At 30.9% G+C, this 18,964-nt stretch overlaps 3 protein-coding genes across 3 annotated transcripts; 2 read left to right on the top strand and 1 right to left on the bottom strand.

Annotated features, from left to right (window-relative positions):
• Positions 1–707: 707 nt before the first annotated feature.
• On the top strand, positions 708–4,963 carry LOC113385497 (serine protease snake-like). The gene is made up of 9 exons (XM_026623354.1): positions 708–795; positions 983–1,138; positions 2,004–2,135; positions 2,214–2,368; positions 2,578–2,687; positions 4,135–4,290; positions 4,373–4,502; positions 4,590–4,730; positions 4,796–4,963. The coding sequence occupies exons 1-9, from the start codon at positions 708–710 to the stop codon at positions 4,961–4,963; spliced, it is 1,236 nt and encodes a 411-aa protein (XP_026479139.1).
• Positions 4,964–7,091: 2,128 nt separating this feature from the next.
• On the bottom strand, positions 7,092–12,212 carry LOC113385488. Its single transcript, XM_026623348.1, has one exon. It carries the CDS (start codon positions 12,210–12,212, stop codon positions 7,092–7,094), a length of 5,121 nt encoding a protein of 1,706 aa, XP_026479133.1.
• Positions 12,213–12,538: 326 nt separating this feature from the next.
• On the top strand, positions 12,539–18,713 carry LOC113385480 (serine protease snake-like). Its single transcript, XM_026623339.1, has 10 exons — positions 12,539–12,683; positions 15,743–15,790; positions 15,902–16,048; positions 16,113–16,271; positions 16,385–16,539; positions 16,608–16,717; positions 16,902–17,057; positions 17,145–17,274; positions 18,214–18,354; positions 18,546–18,713. Exons 1-10 carry the CDS (start codon positions 12,539–12,541, stop codon positions 18,711–18,713), a joined length of 1,359 nt encoding a protein of 452 aa, XP_026479124.1.
• Positions 18,714–18,964: the final 251 nt, after the last annotated feature.

The following is an 18,964-nucleotide window of genomic DNA, read 5'->3' as shown; positions in this document are numbered from 1 at the left end:
TAACTTGAAATCAATTCTGAAACTTCATTGCATGAAAATAAAACTCAGAAGTATTAAAAACCGAATTTTTGCCGCCCATGTTTACTTATTTTATTTTAATAATTTTAGAGAAAAAATATAAAAAAATATGTTGATCGACTCTGATCAATTTTGTCGATGGTAAACCGGAATTCCCAGTTACAATACAAATACAAATACAAATATAATATATATATATATATATATATATATATATATATATATATATATATCTGTGTGTGTATGTGTTGAAATATAAATATTTATATATTTATTTATATTCATGTGCGTGTCTTTAATTGTATTTACTTTTGTGTATATAGAAAGATACCCGTATAAAATTAACGCCAATAAGATTTTAGTCCAAGAATTGATCTCATCGGTAATATCGGTTCAAAAAGTAAAAATATATCAGTGAATCAATATATCATGTTAAATATTTCTCATAGTTATATATATTCTTTAAAATATAATTTAAAACAACATTCTCAAAATATATATATTCTTTAAAATATATTTTAAAACAACAGTTTGCAAATATAAACAGTGAAGTTTCTAAATTGATTACACGTTTTGTCTAAAAAATAGTTATGGAGTTATTTAGTAACTCACAGTTATAAATACATTATTCCAATAAATTTATAATAAAAATCAATAATAGGATAATCAATAATAAATAAGATTTAACGATGAACGTGAACTCAAATATCTCTTATTTATTACTATTGCCTCTTTTATTCACAATTTTTAGTTTGGGAGTCTCACAAAGATATGAAGGTCAGCATGTATTAACAATAAGTCATGAATATTAATATATTGAGATAATTATAACTAAATATTGTTATTTAAGGAATTACAATAATACACTTAATGCTAAGTATTTTTCATATATGATGTTGTAAAATGCTGCATAAAGAATACATCTATATTTCTTATATCATTACTAATTTATTTAAAATTTTAGGTGACAATTGCAATTTAGGGACAGTATCTGGTAAATGCCGACTTATACGAGATTGTCCTTCGGCAATAACAGCTTTGCAAAATAGAGGAGAACGACCGCAAATATGTGGCTTCTTAGAAACGTTGCCAATTGTTTGCTGTCCTTCAGAAACATCAAGTAATTCATGATGAAAATAAATAATTTATATGTTTATAATTATAATAGATTTAGAAGCAAAACAAGTTTATCTCAAATATACTATTTTGTCGGAAATGTAGGAACAACAGCTTAAAAACGGTGGAGACTGCAACTGATCTTCTTACAATTAGTCTGACGATTTGTTCTCAAAGTCATTAGACAATCTGAAACAGACTGAATTTTTTATAAAAATATTAATTATGAGTTTTACATTTAAAACAAATAAATTGTTTTTTTTGGTTTTCTAATTTTGGTCTTGTGATATTTTGGAAAATTCTATAATATGGTATAAATTGTGAATAACTGTGTGAAAATCAACATGTGCTATAAATTTTTCATAAATTTTAATCCATTAAATGCTTTTAGCACTACTTTTTCATATTAATTCCATTTGCAATAAGAAATATTATTTTCTATTCTCGTATCATTTTAATTTTCATTTGAAATATTTTACTATCAGTGTCTTTATCCCTAGCTTATCCAACGTATTAAACTATAACATAAAATTATTCTTGTATTTTGTAAAATACAATTTCAAAATAAGATTTTGAGACTTGTATATTATATTATATTATTGTATATTTTATTATTTTAATTTCATAAAACACTCAAAAATTTATAACGTTTAAATAACTGTTTGAATTTAGTATTAGTCACTAAACACATATAAATTACAATTAATACTATATACTTGAGAAGATACTAAAAGTTATATGTATATATTTTTTTAATCACGCTTCTTATTGTTATTAAACTTATTAAGCGTAATCATAAGAATTTCAACATGAAAAGTGTTTCAATTCTGTTGAATTATTTAAAATTTTCCTTGTTTTATGTATTCTAGGTTCTACAAGTAATCAGAAGCCGAATTCTAGTCAAAGACCAGGATCCAATCAACAAAATAACCAGAATGCAGTGTCCAGACCGACTCAAACGAGTTTTGGAGACGGAAATGTTGGCAGCAAAGCAAGAGCTAGTATGTATAGCGATACATATTCTATATATTAAAGCTTTGATATAAAATTTCATTTTCAATTCAGTAATTATTCTCTAGTGTGTCGGCAATATGGAGAGTACATATATGAATGGATCACACCCCCTGTTCAAACTTTCAATTCAGGAAAAGTAAAAGTAAATAGATGTGGCCACAAAGCAACTGAACTAGTTATTGGAGGAGAGCTCACCAAACCTAGAGAATTTCCTCATATGGTATGATATGAAAACAAAACTATTGTATGGCATTAGATCATAAGACAAATTGCTGCAATTTGCCATTATATAAATCGAATAAAATGTTTTCTCATGCTTAACTTTTAGATTTCTCTATAAAATATTAATTTCATTTTTGATTAATTTGCAAGTTGTACAACTGTCCACTGTTGAAGTAATCGACTCTAATTGCGTTATATATTTTATAGGCTTTGCTGGGCATGGGTGACAAAAATTCTAAAAAATGGACATGCGGTGGAACTTTGATAAGTGATGAGTTTGTTCTGACTGCCGGACATTGCATATTTTCATCACAAGAGTAAGAATTGCATTATTGTGATACTTTGTATAAATATGATTTATTTATTTATTTGTTTTACAAGCCGTCGGTATATTAATATTATAATAAGGTTTAAGTCAATATTTTACAGGTTTAAGGGGGTATTCTAGTGTAGAAATTCAGAAAAATCGATTTTTTTAATTTCATATTTTCAAAGTGAAACTATCAAAGAATATGGGTACGAGAAGGTTTTTGAAAATTTGAATTATTTTCGGAAATATAGGCATTTTACGGACTCAGTCTCCATACTGGTTTGGCTTCACGCAAAACTTTAAATGCGTTTTCCTCAGAACAGACTTTTTCAGTACTGTTGACACGATTTCTCGAGTTTTAATCGACCAATTCACTTGAAATGTTCAGATAGTCTTGTTTATAGACCTATCTATAGCCCGAACTAGGATTATCCCCAAATTCCAATTTTTACTATTTTTAAAAAATTCGAGAAATTCAAAAAACAGTAAAAAAAAACACCTTTTTTTTCAAACAGCCGCCAATTTGTGAGAAAAAACTTTTTTTTACTCATTGCTAGTTCGAGCGATTGCGACATCATTGTAGATTAATAATCTTCTTATTTTTTGCATTTCCGATGGCTAAAAGGGCTGAAATCATGTCAAGACTGAGGTGCCAATTTTTTGTTAGAGATCACCCACTTCATCAGCTGCCAGTTTTTACAATTTTCAACTTTTTTTAATTTTTGTTTTATATTTGAATAATATTAATAAACGAGTGGTAAAAAATGGATAGTAAACATTCATTGCTTTCTTTTACGACACTTTACAAATGACCTAAAATTCATCGCTCTACACTAGAATACCCCCTTAATATAATTGTTAATTAAATTATTATTTGCTATAAACTTATTTATATTTAGTTAATTTTAATTATTTCAAAATTATAACTAGTTTGTTTGTTGCAAGTATTTTTTAAAAATTTAATAAGTTTTTTAATAAGCTTTATAATACTTTTACAATATAATTATTTTATTTAACAAATTTTAGGTTATTTCATGATATTTTAACAAATTTAAGTATCTTATTATTATTATTATTGTTATCATTATCATTATTATTATTATTATTAAATATTTTTACAATATAGGTATTTCTTTTACAATTTTTTAGGTATTTAAATGAAAGAAATATTAGTTTCACAATTTTTTAAGTGTTTTTAAATTGTAAGTTTTTAGTTAACTAATTAATAAGTATTTTAACCTTAGCATATATAAATAACAATTATATAAAAAAATAATAATAATTGTAATTTAGAAGTATTTTTGCAACAGAAGTATTTAGTTTCACGGATTATGTTGTGACGAGCATAGTAAACATAGACATGGCTGGTAGTACGGCTGGTAAAATCAGTTAGTTTGGGCCCGTAGATTCAAATTTAGTCTAACACAAATTCTGAGACAAAATTTATTTTTTAGTGGTGAAGTGAAATGGGTACGCCTTGGTGAAAATAATATTCAGAACTCGCAGGAAACGGAAACGCAAGATTTTGAAGTTGCCCAAATTATAAAACACCCGCAATACAAAGCACCTTCTCGTTACAATGACATTGCCTTATTACGCCTGGACCGCAAGTCAGTATCAATTCTAATTAAATATAAATTTTAATTTTTTAAGTTAATATATTATTTTTGAACCATTTATTAAATTGTGCAGAGCTATTTTGAACAAGTACGTAATACCAGCATGTCTACATACCGAATTTAACATAGGACATCAAAAGGCCATTGCCACTGGTTGGGGTAGGACACACACTTATGGTACTACAAGTCAGCAACTGTATAAGGTTATTGTATAAATATAAATATATTATAAGTAATTACTTAAATCATTAAAAAATGTCATGATATTAAGTCCATGTATTTCAAAACAGGTTACCTTAGAATTATTTTCTCAACAAGAATGTAATGATACTTATGCCGCATTTATATCAAATCGTAGATTGAAATATGGAATTGTACCAGAAAGCCAAATGTGCGCCGGACATCATACTGAAAGTAAAGACACTTGCCAGGTAACAGAGCATTTATTTAAAATCAATATTATTTTTGGTGACTTATGTTATATCCTTTTATATAGGGTGATTCTGGAGGTCCTTTGCAAACTTATCTAAATGACCCTACCTGTATGTATGATGTCATAGGTATTACATCTTTCGGAATTGCTTGCGGAGTCGTTGGAAGTCCAGGAGTTTATACGAGAGTTTCGGAATATTTGCCATGGATTGAACAGACTGTATGGGGATAAACATGTGATTTTATTATAGTTTATAATAATAACAGATAATACTTTTCTACATATGATAGAACCAATAATGTATTATAGTTGTAATAATAAAGATAATTATGATTTATTGAAAGTAATAATAATTATCAAAACAAATAGTATATATATATATATATATATATATATATATATCTACATATATATAAAAATAAGTCGGGTTTTCCTTCCTGACGATATAACTCCAGAACGCACGAACCGATTTCGACAATTTTGCATTCGTTGGAAAGGTTTCGGGCTCCGCAAGGTTTATAGCCAAGAAAAAATTAGTGGTGCATGGCATCGAGTAATAACATTAGTGAGAATTATCAGAATTATGCTTGGTTAAGTCAACGAGCAATTCTTGCCGCAAAGAATAATGAAGTACACGCACTGAATTTCACCATTCAATCAAAAATTGCTGATAATTTGGTGACATACCAATGATTCCGACTGGTCTTCCGTTTGCCTTCCAGTTCGCCTTGCGTTCGCAATGATCATAATTACCATAGATAAGCAAACAAGGCAATGACAATTAACAAGTCGCAAGGCCAATCGCTTAGTGTTTGCGGGATAAATTTGAAATAGATTATTTAGAAAATCATTGTTTTTTACATGGGCAGTTATTCGTTGCCTGTTCACGAGTTGGAAAACCATCCGCTTTGTTTGTGTTAACGTCAGACCAAAAAACAAAAAATGTGGTTTACCAAAGAGCACTTCAATGAAACGGATAATTGGCGGATTCACTCTTATTTACTTAGAGAAGTTCAACTAAAAACACTTCATTTTTGTAATCGAAATAAATTCATTACTGTTGTGTAACAAAATCAAATTTTTCCTTTTCAAATATAAAACAAACAAAAAAATTCTTCATCTTTCTCACGAAACCATTTGGTGGTGAAACGAGTTCGTCGGGTTTGCTAGTATATATATATATATATATATATATATATATATACATAGCTGGGCATTAACTCGTTAATCCGTTAATCGTTAATTAACGAAGTTAACATTTTGATTAACGGATTAACTTTTAAGTTAACTTTTGAAAATGTTAACGGACACGTTAACTTCCGTTAAAATGCCAGAAGTCCGTTAATCGTTAATCCAATGCCCAGGACCGTGCCTGGCCAGCGTGCAGTGCGTGTACCGCCAAATGAAAAAAAGAACAAATTCAAAGACGGCCATTACAAAAAATGGTCGAAATAAATAGCTGTTGCATTAAAAGTCTACTGAATTAAAAGGCGGCCAAATTAAAAGACTGTTGGATTAAGAGGCGGCCAAGCTCAAAGTCCGCTGAACTCATTCGCTGCCGTAAAGTCCGCTGTATATATCTAAAAGACCAAAATTACCGTAGTAAAAATCAGCCAAAGGCGGCCCTATTGAATGCGACTCTGTTTCTAAATAATTTATAAGTTATAAACTTGGTGTAAGTGGCAACTTTGCCTAAATCAAGTTGCATGAAGTATCCAACATGTGTTAATAATCGACTTAACAATGAAAATATATTAATTCATGAGTACATTGCAATGTGAAAAACTATCGCAGATTATTCAATTTTGTACAATTTTTTTAAAAATATTAGTTATGTGGACGTATTTTCCAAGAAATTCGTATACTGTATGTCTTGCAGAACTTATTTTATAAATTAAACACTATTTTAATTTGATTCAATTTATTTGCCGAATAATTGTAACGGAGTACGGAAATCACAATGATATCGATTTACTGATAAAAGGTACTATCGACCTGAACAGTTATAATCCCAAAATCTATCTATTGAATTCTAGTTACTGCTGGTACTGATAATACTGCAGCAGCAGTGTTGACTAGTGTGAACAAAAATAATGGTGTTACCATATACAATTCTTTCCATACTCCCACTCGATGCACAATTGCATCCAAAATTAAATAAACTTAAAGTTAAATCTAGTAGATAATATCTTAAGTCACATACAAAATAAATATAAGTTTCTTAATAGCAACTACAAAACTTAAAGTAATTAACTTAGCTACATTCAAAAAATCATACATTTTTTCTAATACAAAATACAATTAAATTAGTTCACATTCAAGAAATAACACAAGATACAAATATTTGTTATTTACAATATTAATCATTAATTGGCAAAGGCACTAATTTATGAATAGGTCTTGTGTAGGTTCCATTTGAGGTTTTAACTTCTGCCACTCGAACTTTACCATCACGACCATAATTTAAATTAACAATTCTAGCCAAGCACCATCTTAATGGGGGAAGGTTATCCTCCTTAATCAAAACTATCGAGTTTAATTTCAAATTTGGCTGATTATCTGACCATTTATTTCGTTTTTGCAAATAAGATAAATAATCCTTTGACCATAAAGTCCAAAATTTATCTCGCATGGCAGTTAATTGCTTATATACCGTTAATGAATTTAATTTATCAAAATTTACGTTTGGTTCTGGGATTGTAGTTAAAAAATCTCCAATCAAAAAATGACTAGGCGATAAGTACTGAAAACTAGAAACATCATCTGTTATTGCCATAAGAGGACGTGAATTAAGAATTGCTTCCACCTGTAATAGTACTGTTAAATATTCCTCATAAGTTAAACAGGAGGAGCCTATTATCCTTCGAAGGTGATATTTCATAATTTTAATACTTCCTTCCCACAATCCACCAAAATGTGGGGAATGAGAAGGAATAAACTTCCAAGTTATGCCCATTGTCGCAGCTTGGTTAATTATATCTGTCTTGAAGGATTGTTTACTAAAAAGATTCCGTAGCTCTTGCAACTCATGATTAGCGCCTATAAAATTCGTTCCGTTGTCGCTATTTATTACCGAACATAGACCTCTACGAGAAACGAATCTCTTTAAAACACAAATAAATGATTCTGCTGTGAGGCTAGTTGTAATATCTAAATGAACAGCTTTAGTCACCATGCAAACAAACAAAACAATATAAGCCTTAATTCTTGGTGCTTTCCTTAATCGACTCGATCTTATCGTCAGCGGTCCTGCGTAATCAACCCCAACATTAAAAAAAGGGCGTTGAAATTTAACTCTATCAATGGGTAAACTTCCCATTAATTGAGAGGCAGTGACAGCTTTAATTTTTGCACATTTTACACATGAGTGTATTATCGCTTTTAGCTCTCTTCGCGCGTTCAAGGGCCAATATTTTCGACGAATATTTGCTAAAACCGTTTGCGTGCCCGCATGCATCAACCTTTCATGCTCTTGTTTCAATAAGAGTCTTGTAACATAATGTTTTTTGGGCAGAATTATTGGGTGCTTTTGTTCATAAGAAACATCAGCATTTTCTATCCTACCACCCACTCTCAAAAAACCTGACTTATCTAAGAAAGGATGAAGCGATTTCAATTCCGACATCAATTTAAGACTAGGAGTATGTTTACTATCTTGCAGATTTTTTATTACTTTTGTGAAGGTTTCTAACTGAACCAATTTTAAAATTACCTTCAACGCATTATCTAATTCTGGGACCGATAACGTATTGTGATCACCACGACCTATCGACCTTTTAATATAAGGGTTCATTCTTAAGCAGTAAGCAAGTACTCTAGTCATTTTCCTTAGCGAAGAGAATCGCTGACAGAAAGTATCAAGAAAAGAACTGCTGTTTTCTTTAACTAATAGAACTCTTTGTTCGGGTAGAACAGCGTCTAAAGAAGGATCAACATTTGGCCACCTATCAGTATCCTCAGACAACCAACTTGGGCCATTCCACCATAGCTCACAAGTTTTTAATTGATCTGCGGATAAGCCTCGTGAAATTAGATCTGCTGGGTTGAAATCAGAAGGCACATGTCTCCAGATTGTGCCGGGAGTAATGTCAGTAATTTCTCCTACTCTATTGCTCACAAAGATATGCCATCTATTTGGATCGCCAGCGATCCATGACAAGACAATGTTCGAGTCACTCCAAAGTAAAACCTTTTCAAAATTTATATCAATGTTATCAATCACCCTTCTGAACAACCTAGCCAATAATAATGCAGCACACAATTCCAACCTCGCTAAAGTTATCGGTTTTAAAGGTGCAACTTTTGATTTCGCACACAGTAGTTTCACACTCGTAGTTTTATCTTCATATGTGGTTTTAACATAAAAGCATGCTCCATAAGCATATGAAGACGCATCAGCAAAACCATGAAGTTGAATACTTATAATACGTTTGTGATGAAAAACGCAACGATCAATAACTAAGTGTGATAATGTCCCTAACTTTGTGGCAAACTTGAACCACTTATTTTCAACGTTTGCAGAAACACTTTCATCCCAATCTTTCTTATCTTTCCAAAGTTCTTGTAAAATCAATTTTCCTTGTATAACGACAGGTGCGATCAGTCCTAAAGGATCAAAAATTTGTGATATCACAGATAAAATAACTCGCTTTGTACAATTATTAAATTTAAAAGTGGGAACTGAAATAAGAAAGTGATCCTGTTTTGGATTCCATAATAAGCCTAAGGTGTTAATAGAATTTTTATCGTCAGTGAAGATAGGGTTATTAAATTCTCTCAATTGCAAAGGAATATCATTTAAAAAACTTGGAATATTTGAAGCCCATTTATGTAAGCAAAAACCGCCTAATTCTAATAACTTAATTAATTCAATTTTAGTACGCTGTAAATGTTCTATACTATTAGCACCAGTAATTATGTCGTCGACATAAATGTCCTCTAAAAGTACATGTGAAGCAATCGGGAATGTGGCTTTTTCTTCAAAGGCTAAATGATTCAAACATCTTATCGCAAGATATGGAGCTGAAGCCGTTCCGTAAGTTACAGTTGTAAGCCTGTAACATCTTATTTCTTCCGAAGGAGAGTCCCTCCAAAGAATCCTTTGATACTCCTGATCGGCTCTTTTAATATTTATTTGTCTAAACATTTTAATTAAATCAGCTATGAAAACAAAAGGCTTCGATCTGAATCTTAGCAAAATGCAAAATAAATCCTTCTGTAATTTTGGACCAGCTAGAAGGATGTCGTTAAGAGACTTTCCCGACGAAGTTTTAGTCGATGCGTCAAAAACAACGCGTATTTTATTAGAATCTGAATTTTTAAAAACAGCATGATGTGGCATATAATAATGATTATGACTGGTGGAAGAATCAAAGGTATCTAAAATGTCCGATTTTGGAATATCTGTTTGAACGGCGTGCCCCATAGAAATATATTCATGAATAAACTCACGATAAAGTTTATATAAATTGGGATTCTTGTAAAAACGCTTTTCTAAATAAAGAAATCTCTTATGTGCAACACCATATGAATGACCTAATTCTCCTTGATAATCTGGTGTAAAGGGCAAGGCAACTTCAAACCTATTATTAATTCTAGAAACACTAGATAGAAACTGCTCTTCACAAATTTTATTTAAACCATAAAGGCGCATATTTGTCTCAGGTATTTCTTCCAAATTCCAGAATTTAACTAAATTCTCATTTAATTTAAAATTAGAATGTGTTATCAAACCTACATATTCCTTAGACCTTTCAACACTATTGTAATTGCCCGAAACAATCCATCCAAACTTAGAGTTACGTAAAATCGGGTGATAACTTCCTAACCTAATAGAACCCTGCTGTAAAATGTCGAAGAAGAGTTCAGCTCCTATCAACATATCTATAGGGCTTGAAATATAAAAATGAGGATCTGCTAATTTAATGTGTGAGGGAATATTCCAATCGTTTATATTAATATCAGCGGACGGCAAATTACTAGTGATTGATTTTAAAACAACAAAATCTAAGGTTCTAGAAAACGTAGAAGCATTTGAAAATATTTTTATAGCAGCTGTTTTATTACTAAATAACGAATGTCCATGTAAAACACTTAAAGAATTTGATACTGTATTTAGAGTGCAATTTAACCGGTCGGCAAGTGACTCCGAAATAATATTTATTTGACTACCGCTATCTAATAATGCCCGTACATTGAATGATCTACCAAATGAATCATAAACCCTTACAATGGCAGTAGATAACAAGGTTTGAATGTTATTTTTACAATTAGCTAACAAAATCGTCGGTGGCTTATCAGAAGGCTTATCTACTTGGTGACTAATCTGATCACTTTGTGCACTGTGTAGCAAAGTATTATGCAATTCGGATTTGCATACCCTACATGAACCCGTATACTTGCAACTTGCTAAGGCATGAAAACCATCCAAACATTTCTCACAACAATTATTTTTATTTGCAAATTTCTTGCGTTCTTGGACAGACAATTTTTTGAATGCGTCACAATTAAATAATGGGTGATTTCGTTTGCAAAATGGACAAATTCGCTTGGATTTTTGTTTACTAATGAAATTAACGGGTTTTGAATTAAATTTTGATTTACTACTAGAAGGTTCTGATCTAAAAGTCGCCTCCAAGGCTGAAATACGTGATGTTAAAAATTCAAAAAATTGTTCTAAAGTAGGCAAATCTGTATTCCTATGTAAATTCCATGCCAAGCAGGTTTTATCGTCCAACTTTTTTGTGAATAAAAATATAAAGACTAAATCCCAATACTTAGCGTCATCATAGACTGATTTTAGTGATAGCACCTGTTGTCGAGCAGTATTTAAAAATGAATTTAAATGTTCAAACGTATCTCTAGTTAAATTTGGTAAATTAAATAATGATGACAAATGTGCATTAATAATGAAAAGTTTATTATCATAATGCTGTGTCAATGAATTCCAAGCTATGGCATAGTTTTGGTTTGTCATGGTTAAATTCGCTATCAATTTAGACGGGCCAGAAGACAATGAACCTTTTAGATAATACAACTTTTCTACATCTGTTAAATTTTTGTTGTTATGTATTAATGAAATGAAAATATCTTTGAACTCAACCCATGAATTATATTCGCCATTGAACCTCGGCAATACTATGTCAGGTAATTTAACCTGCGGATTATTGGGTTTTATTATATTATCAATAGCTTGTTTGTTATCAACGGTGTTATCTTGGACTAATTCGTCAATCCTAGTCAATAAATCTAAATGTTTCTCACAATATTTGCGGAATTCTACTGAGTACTTTTTGGGCTCGAGCAATTCTAATTCAACATATATTTCCTCGATCCGATGAAACATTTCTAGTAATTTCTGTTTGCGTATATTTAAACCGGCAATATTATCGCCTTTAAAGCTAGTAACATATTTAAATATAATGTCAAACGTAATTTCTATCTGTGACCTCTGTTGCAACAATGTACTTAAGTCGGCCATTTTGATTGAAATTAAATTATTACTTCAAATTAAATTTATAAACTAATAACAATCGGTATAAAGAATGAAAATATGAAAACAACTTTGAAAAAATAATATAATATTGTTAGGTAAGGCCACACGAGTATAAACTTCAGACCTTAAGCTAACTATAATGGATGTCGGTCGCGTAAAATGGCGTCAAACAACAATGAAACCTACAAGCCTACGACCTTTACAACTCAAAATTTATAACTATAATAAGCAATTACAATACAATGAAATAATTATAATATTCACTGTAGGTAATGTCAAATAAATAAATGTCAATAGATATCACTTCTACAATGTCACCTCATGAATTCTTCCAAGTAATTCCTTTGGGACACGTGGTAGACTTTCCACAGCTCCTTAACTCCGCATATGTCACTGGTAGACTCGCGACACTTCCTGAACCCCAAGTTCACTTAGGCCACGTGGATGATGTCCACAGTAATTCGGCAGCAAATTGCACGTGTCAGCATTCAGCAAACTGCAGCTAATTGCACGTGCACGTATTGCACAAAATTGACGTAGTGCACAAATTTTAGAATAAAATGTATATTCTGCAGCTCAAGATCTAGCCAAGATCCGGTTGAAGGACCAAAATTTTATGGACGTATTTTCCAAGAAATTCGTATACTGTATGTCTTGCAGAACTTATTTTATAAATTAAACACTATTTTAATTTGATTCAATTTATTTGCCGAATAATTGTAACGGAGTACGGAAATCACAATGATATCGATTTACTGATAAAAGGTACTATCGACCTGAACAGTTATAATCCCAAAATCTATCTATTGAATTCTAGTTACTGCTGGTACTGATAATACTGCAGCAGCAGTGTTGACTAGTGTGAACAAAAATAATGGTGTTACCATATACAATTCTTTCCATTATGTTTTATAAATAGTTTAAAAATTACATATTATTGAACAAGAAACAAACTGTAGTAAATTAAAAACAAGATCCAAATTTCCAAAGCAATTTGTTAATCAATAACTGAAAAACGACTCGTCGATTATTGACAAAATTTAATCAACAAGATTTTCAAATGGAAAACGTTTGTAATGGTTTTTGAATTTTTAAAATTAATTCACTAATCAAAAATTTGAGACTTTTTTGAAAATTCTAAAGGCAAAACTAAGCAGCACGAGTGCTTATCGAATTTACGAATTTTGACGATTTTTCAAATGGGATTGTGCATTTTTGAGAAAAGGTCGACTAAAGATGAAATTTTGACTCACGTAAAAAAGCGCCGCTCATTTTTGCAATCTTTGATAGTACATATTTTAAAAATTAAAATGACTTAATGTGGGTCGAAATATTTAGTTATCTTAGAGACCATGATCACTATCGCCAAAAAAGTTTTATGAATATCATCGTAAAGCAATATTCACCAATTAAACACGAAGAAACGAACCGACCGATCTCTTAGAACTAATCAGCACGATTCCTAAATGATATCTTTCAAACAGTTCCTGAATTTTTAAAATCGATGCAGAATTTTTGGCTAAAACGTGTACAATAAATTTTATATTTTTCTGTTGATTAGAAACAGCTTGGCCGATCGTCGCACAAAACTGACAGGCGCTAGTCATTATCTAGTTACATCAAATGACTTTTAAACTTTTGAATTGGATTTAACCGTTTTTGAGAAAACGTTGCCGAAAATTCAAAAATCGGCTTTCAAACGATTCAGAATGACTTAAAATGTCGAGAAAACTTGAAAATTACAAGACGATTTTTTTCGTGAGAACATATTGGATATTTTCCTATTATGCTATTTTTAAGGGCGGCCATTTATATGCTCGCACGCAGGCGGCCAAATACCCAGGCACGGCCCTGCCAATGCCTACTATTTACCGCACGGCACAGCTTTAGCCAATGCCTTATTAAATGACATAGAGAAAAGATTTGGACCACTTGTGAATGATGAACAGTGCCAACATGTTCAAAAGACTTGTTCAACGATTCATAAATCAATTTATTAAATACAATACTGCTATACCCTCAAGCGCTGCAATTGAACGTTTGTTTTCCACGGGTAAAGACATTTTTACACCAAAACGAGCCTCGCTTTCAGACGAGAACTTCAACATGTTAATGTTCATGAAGAGAAATATGCACCTAACACCCGACGCTTAACCCGTCGCGCGTTATTTTTGGCAAAAAAAACTCTTTCCCTTTATTTAGAAAAAAATTCTTGTAAAAACAATATGCAATCATAAAAACAGAAAGTTGACCAATAGCGTTATTATCACGGTGTGTGCATAAAGCGCGTCGCGCCATTAAGGGGTTAAATTACACATTTGAATTATACAAGTATTTTGTTTTATTCATAACCTATTAACTTCCAGAACCTAAACCAATAAGTTTTTTAAGTTCACTAACGCAACGATATAAAAATGTAATTTTACACATATTAACGGATTAACGATTAACGTTAACTTGCGTTAATTATTCCGAAATGTAACGCTTTAACGTTCAACGAAGCTAACTTTTTTTGTAGCGGATTAACGATTAACGAAGTTAACTTTTTGATTAACGGTGCCCAGCTATGTATATATATATAATATATATATATATATATATATATATATATATATATACTTTTTACTTAGTATTTACTAGTCACGCATGGCAATGATTATTTTGGCAATCATCTATATATGGCATAAGGCAGGGACAGACAGACTTCGACTGCAATTGAAGATTTATTAGCGTTCGGTTAATCAAAGTTTTAAAAAGATTTATGTTTCTTGTATTTTATATTAGTGACAAGTATATTTACTAGAAGTACATACACAGAAACAACGATGCTCAACATGGATTCTGAACAAAGAGTCTTGGTACGCCATAAATGCCAGGGCGCTGCAAATATACACCACTTTTTTGGTCCCAGAGTATCTATGTGGGAATTTTAGGGGAAAAAACGAACGATGACTTTAATTTTCATAAAATATTTTGCTACTATAAAATCTCCACCCTGCAAACAATATCGGCAAACTGAAGAGAGAGTAGCTAGAAAGTTTTAGATACCTGATGGAATAAAGAAAATGGACGGAAGCAAAAGGTTTTGAAATTAAATAATGAATAGGTCACAAAGTAAATTCTTGAAAGCTATTCATAATAATAATAATCAGAAGGTCATACGATAATTAAAGGAAGACTAGAACCTGAGAGTCAGATATATAATATTATTTACCATTTAAACACACATGCAGTTAAGCATTATATGCATTTTTCTAAAAAAAAAACACTTGGGAAAACCACGCTCTGTAAACTCTCATATACTTTGTTGTATTATATATATATATATATATATAATATCTAAATTATGATTGCACAAACATTAACAAATATAGTAAACCTATCCTATAGCACATATGTAGAATAGTTCAGAGTTTATGCTGATAACAAAGATTATGGTAATTACTCTGTATGTTGTATGCACAATAATAATTTATGAATTATGTATAAATTAAATATTAGTGTCATTTATTTAGTTTGTTTATTTTCCTGTATAAATTTAGGAAAATCGCAACGATATGAAGGTAAGCCCATAATTTTACTCGTAAAGTATATATAAATAAAAAATATTTTAAAACTGCGCACTATATAAGATACCACTTCTAATATTAATTATAAAACAAGAATCATTTTAGGTGATGCTTGCACTATTGATGGATTATCTGGAAGCTGCAAACTTCTAAAAAATTGCGCGCCAGCTATTGTAGGGTTAAGAAATGGAAAATATCCACAAATGTGTGGTTTTTCAAATCTTGATCCAGTAGTATGCTGTGTTTCTGAAGGTACAATGATTTAATTGTATCCAAAGGTTTGTAAAGCAAAATAATCTATAATGTTTCTGAATAGGCTCAGCAATTATTACAACTACTCAAAGTACAACATCAAATAATAACCAGAGATCTTTGGAACGGAACGATCGAACTAGCACGGAGTCCAGCCTCATCGATTCAAATAATCGTTCTAACAATGATCCAGATACTAAAGTTGGTAGCAAAGCTCGAGCAAGTACGAAATTCATTTTCTGTATTAAATAGAATATATTATTTTTGTCATTGTATATTATTTTCCTAGTATTAAAATAATTCTATTTTATTTTTCCATTACCAACTTTTTTTTAGTGTGTGAGGAATATAGCAAATATGTCTATGAATGGATAACACCACCAGTTCAAACTATTAATTTCGGTAAAGTAAAAGTAAATAGATGTGCACATAAAGTAACTGAGTTAGTTATCGGAGGACAGCATGCTGGCGTTAGAGAATTTCCACATATGGTAATTTTAATAAGTGATAAATAAGAAAATTTGTATTGTAATGTATTCTATATATTACTATGTTTTAGGCCCTCCTAGGTATGGGAGAAGAGAATTCAAAGAAATGGACATGCGGTGGTACATTGATTAGCGATGAATTTGTTTTAACAGCCGGGCATTGCGTATTTTCACCACAAGAGTAAATAAATTTTCAATTCATTCCAGTTAGATGAATTATAGAAAGCAAAAGAGCCAAACCTTGAGAATTACAAATTCAAATTTTTATGTTATTCTAAAATTACTGCCTTATAGCACAATGCCATACACCACTATTTTTTTTTAATCAATCCTTGATCCACAATCCACATTATTTTCTTTTCAAGTGGAGAAGTAAGATGGATTCGTCTTGGCGAAAATGATATTTCAAATGAAGGAGACTCAGAAACACAAGATTTTTCTGTTGCTGAAATTATCAAGCATCCGCAATATAAAGCTCCTTCTCGTTACCACGATATTGCACTATTACGGCTCGACCGCAAGTATGTTTTTTTTATTGAATATATTTAATCATTAATTTAAACATATTTTACGAATGTGCTATGAATAACAATTGCTTGATTTTTCAGAGCTATCTTAAATAAGTTCGTGATACCAGCTTGTCTTCACACGGAATTTAATATCAACCATCAAAAAGCGATTGCTACTGGTTGGGGAAGAACAGAATACTTAGGTTCCACGAGCCAACAACTGTTCAAGGTAATACAAACTATATTATATAGTTTTTTTTATTACAAAAAATGCTTTAATTTCAAGTTCAGTGAAAAAATTGAATTATAAAAACATGTTGAATTTATCTTTATATCTTTAACTTTAAAAAAATTGTCATTATTTTAGACATGAAGCTTATTAAGTTCCAAATATTAATTAGGAAAATGATAGAAAGGGTAATCTTGAAAACTATTGTTAGAGATGAAAAATCCTTTAATTGAGTGAAAACGTAACTAAAAGTAGATCAAGAATTTTAGTCCAAATAATTTTCGACTTTTTAACTAGAATAGAATTAAAAATATTCCTATCATTCCAGTCAATGGAACGTTTTGGGTCTAAATTTTTTTACTGTGATTTGAATTAAATTTTGGAATTAGGTCCATCTCATCCAAAAGTTCAAAAGTGAAAACAATTTAAACTCCCCGCCGCCCTTTGGAGGCGGGGGAGGGGTGTTTTGATGCCACCGCTACCCTTTATTATAAAGGCTTTATATATAAATTGACATTGAGCCATTTTATCACTAGAAAATATGTTTAATATTGAAGGGTAAAATTGTAACATATTTTCTTATACATTTACCTGCTAATAAAATCATTTTCACCCTTGCGAACAACCTTTGAATTGAAAAAACACCTAAAAATATATTTTGGTATGACATAAAAAGATTTAAGTATGAAGTAAATTATATCTTAACCTCTTTATCTTAATTATCGAATGTTTAACCCTTTTTACCCTTAGAGACAAAAGTCCTTTTAAACTTAAGGGTAAGATTAGCCTATTTCCAAAATTTGATGCAAATCGGGGCACAGTAAAAAAAATCAGAGGTTATACCCTTTTTTCCTCTCCATTTACTGCACTATATTTAGATTAGTTAGTTATACATCAAACGACATATTTCATAATATTATTTTATAATATTTTTTGCAGGTTACTCTAGAAATGTTTTCACAAGAAGAATGCAATGAAACTTATTCAGCGTTTGCATCTAGTCGTAGATTAAGGTCTGGAATTGTTCCAGAAAGTCAAATGTGTGCTGGCCATCATAGTGAAATGAAAGATACTTGTCAGGTAAAGTTTAAGTTTCAAGAAATACTTTACACATAGTCACTAAAAATGCACACGGTAATAAATGTAATATTAAAATTTTATATCCATCTTCTACTGATTACTATTAATAAAAATGGCTTACCTGCACATTTTAACCTTTGTTATGGTTAATAGATGTTTCTACTATATATAGTGATTTGATATTTTTATAGGGTGATTCGGGAGGGCCTTTGCAAACGTATCTTGAAGTTCCTTATTGCATGTACGATTTGATCGGAGTTACTTCCTTCGGTATAACTTGCGGCGTCGTCGGCAGTCCAGGTGTGTATACAAGAGTATCTGAGTATTTGCCCTGGATCGAGCAAATCGTTTGGGGATGAATCTGTAATAAAATCATAATAATATATGCATATTTATACATAAATAAAATGTATTTATTCCTAAGGATGTTTTTAAACTAAATTCTACATACTACGTATAAAACTCGAAATAAAGAAGTTTGGTGTGAGAAATTTTCTCGATTTTCAAGTATCAACTATATCGGGCCGGATATTTTCGTTGGGAAATTACTTAACTATACAGCAGAACTCCAATTATCCGAATTAATGGGGACCGGGACCCATTCGGATAA

The sequence above is a fragment of the Ctenocephalides felis genome, unplaced genomic scaffold (genome assembly GCF_003426905.1).
Source record: "Ctenocephalides felis isolate EL2017-DRISC unplaced genomic scaffold, ASM342690v1 CF-g0.4_SCAFFOLD_00845, whole genome shotgun sequence".
Taxonomy (NCBI): Eukaryota; Metazoa; Arthropoda; class Insecta; order Siphonaptera; family Pulicidae; genus Ctenocephalides; species Ctenocephalides felis.
The sequence above is the reverse complement of the archived record's forward strand: the minus strand, read 5'-3'. Positions and strand labels throughout refer to the sequence as shown.

Coding starts and splice junctions, on each gene's coding strand:
- LOC113385488 (XM_026623348.1), bottom strand. CDS start 12,212: ATGGCCGACTTAAGTACATTGTTGCAACAGAGGTCACAGATAGAAATT.
- LOC113385497 (XM_026623354.1), top strand. CDS start 708: ATGAACGTGAACTCAAATATCTCTTATTTATTACTATTGCCTCTTTTA. Junction 1,139..2,003: donor CTGTCCTTCAGAAACATCAA/GTAATTCATGAT, acceptor TATGTATTCTAG/GTTCTACAAGTAATCAGAAG. Junction 2,688..4,134: donor TGCATATTTTCATCACAAGA/GTAAGAATTGCA, acceptor TTTATTTTTTAG/TGGTGAAGTGAAATGGGTAC.
- LOC113385480 (XM_026623339.1), top strand. CDS start 12,539: ATGTCACCTCATGAATTCTTCCAAGTAATTCCTTTGGGACACGTGGTA. Junction 16,718..16,901: donor TGCGTATTTTCACCACAAGA/GTAAATAAATTT, acceptor TTTCTTTTCAAG/TGGAGAAGTAAGATGGATTC. Junction 17,275..18,213: donor CGAGCCAACAACTGTTCAAG/GTAATACAAACT, acceptor TATTTTTTGCAG/GTTACTCTAGAAATGTTTTC.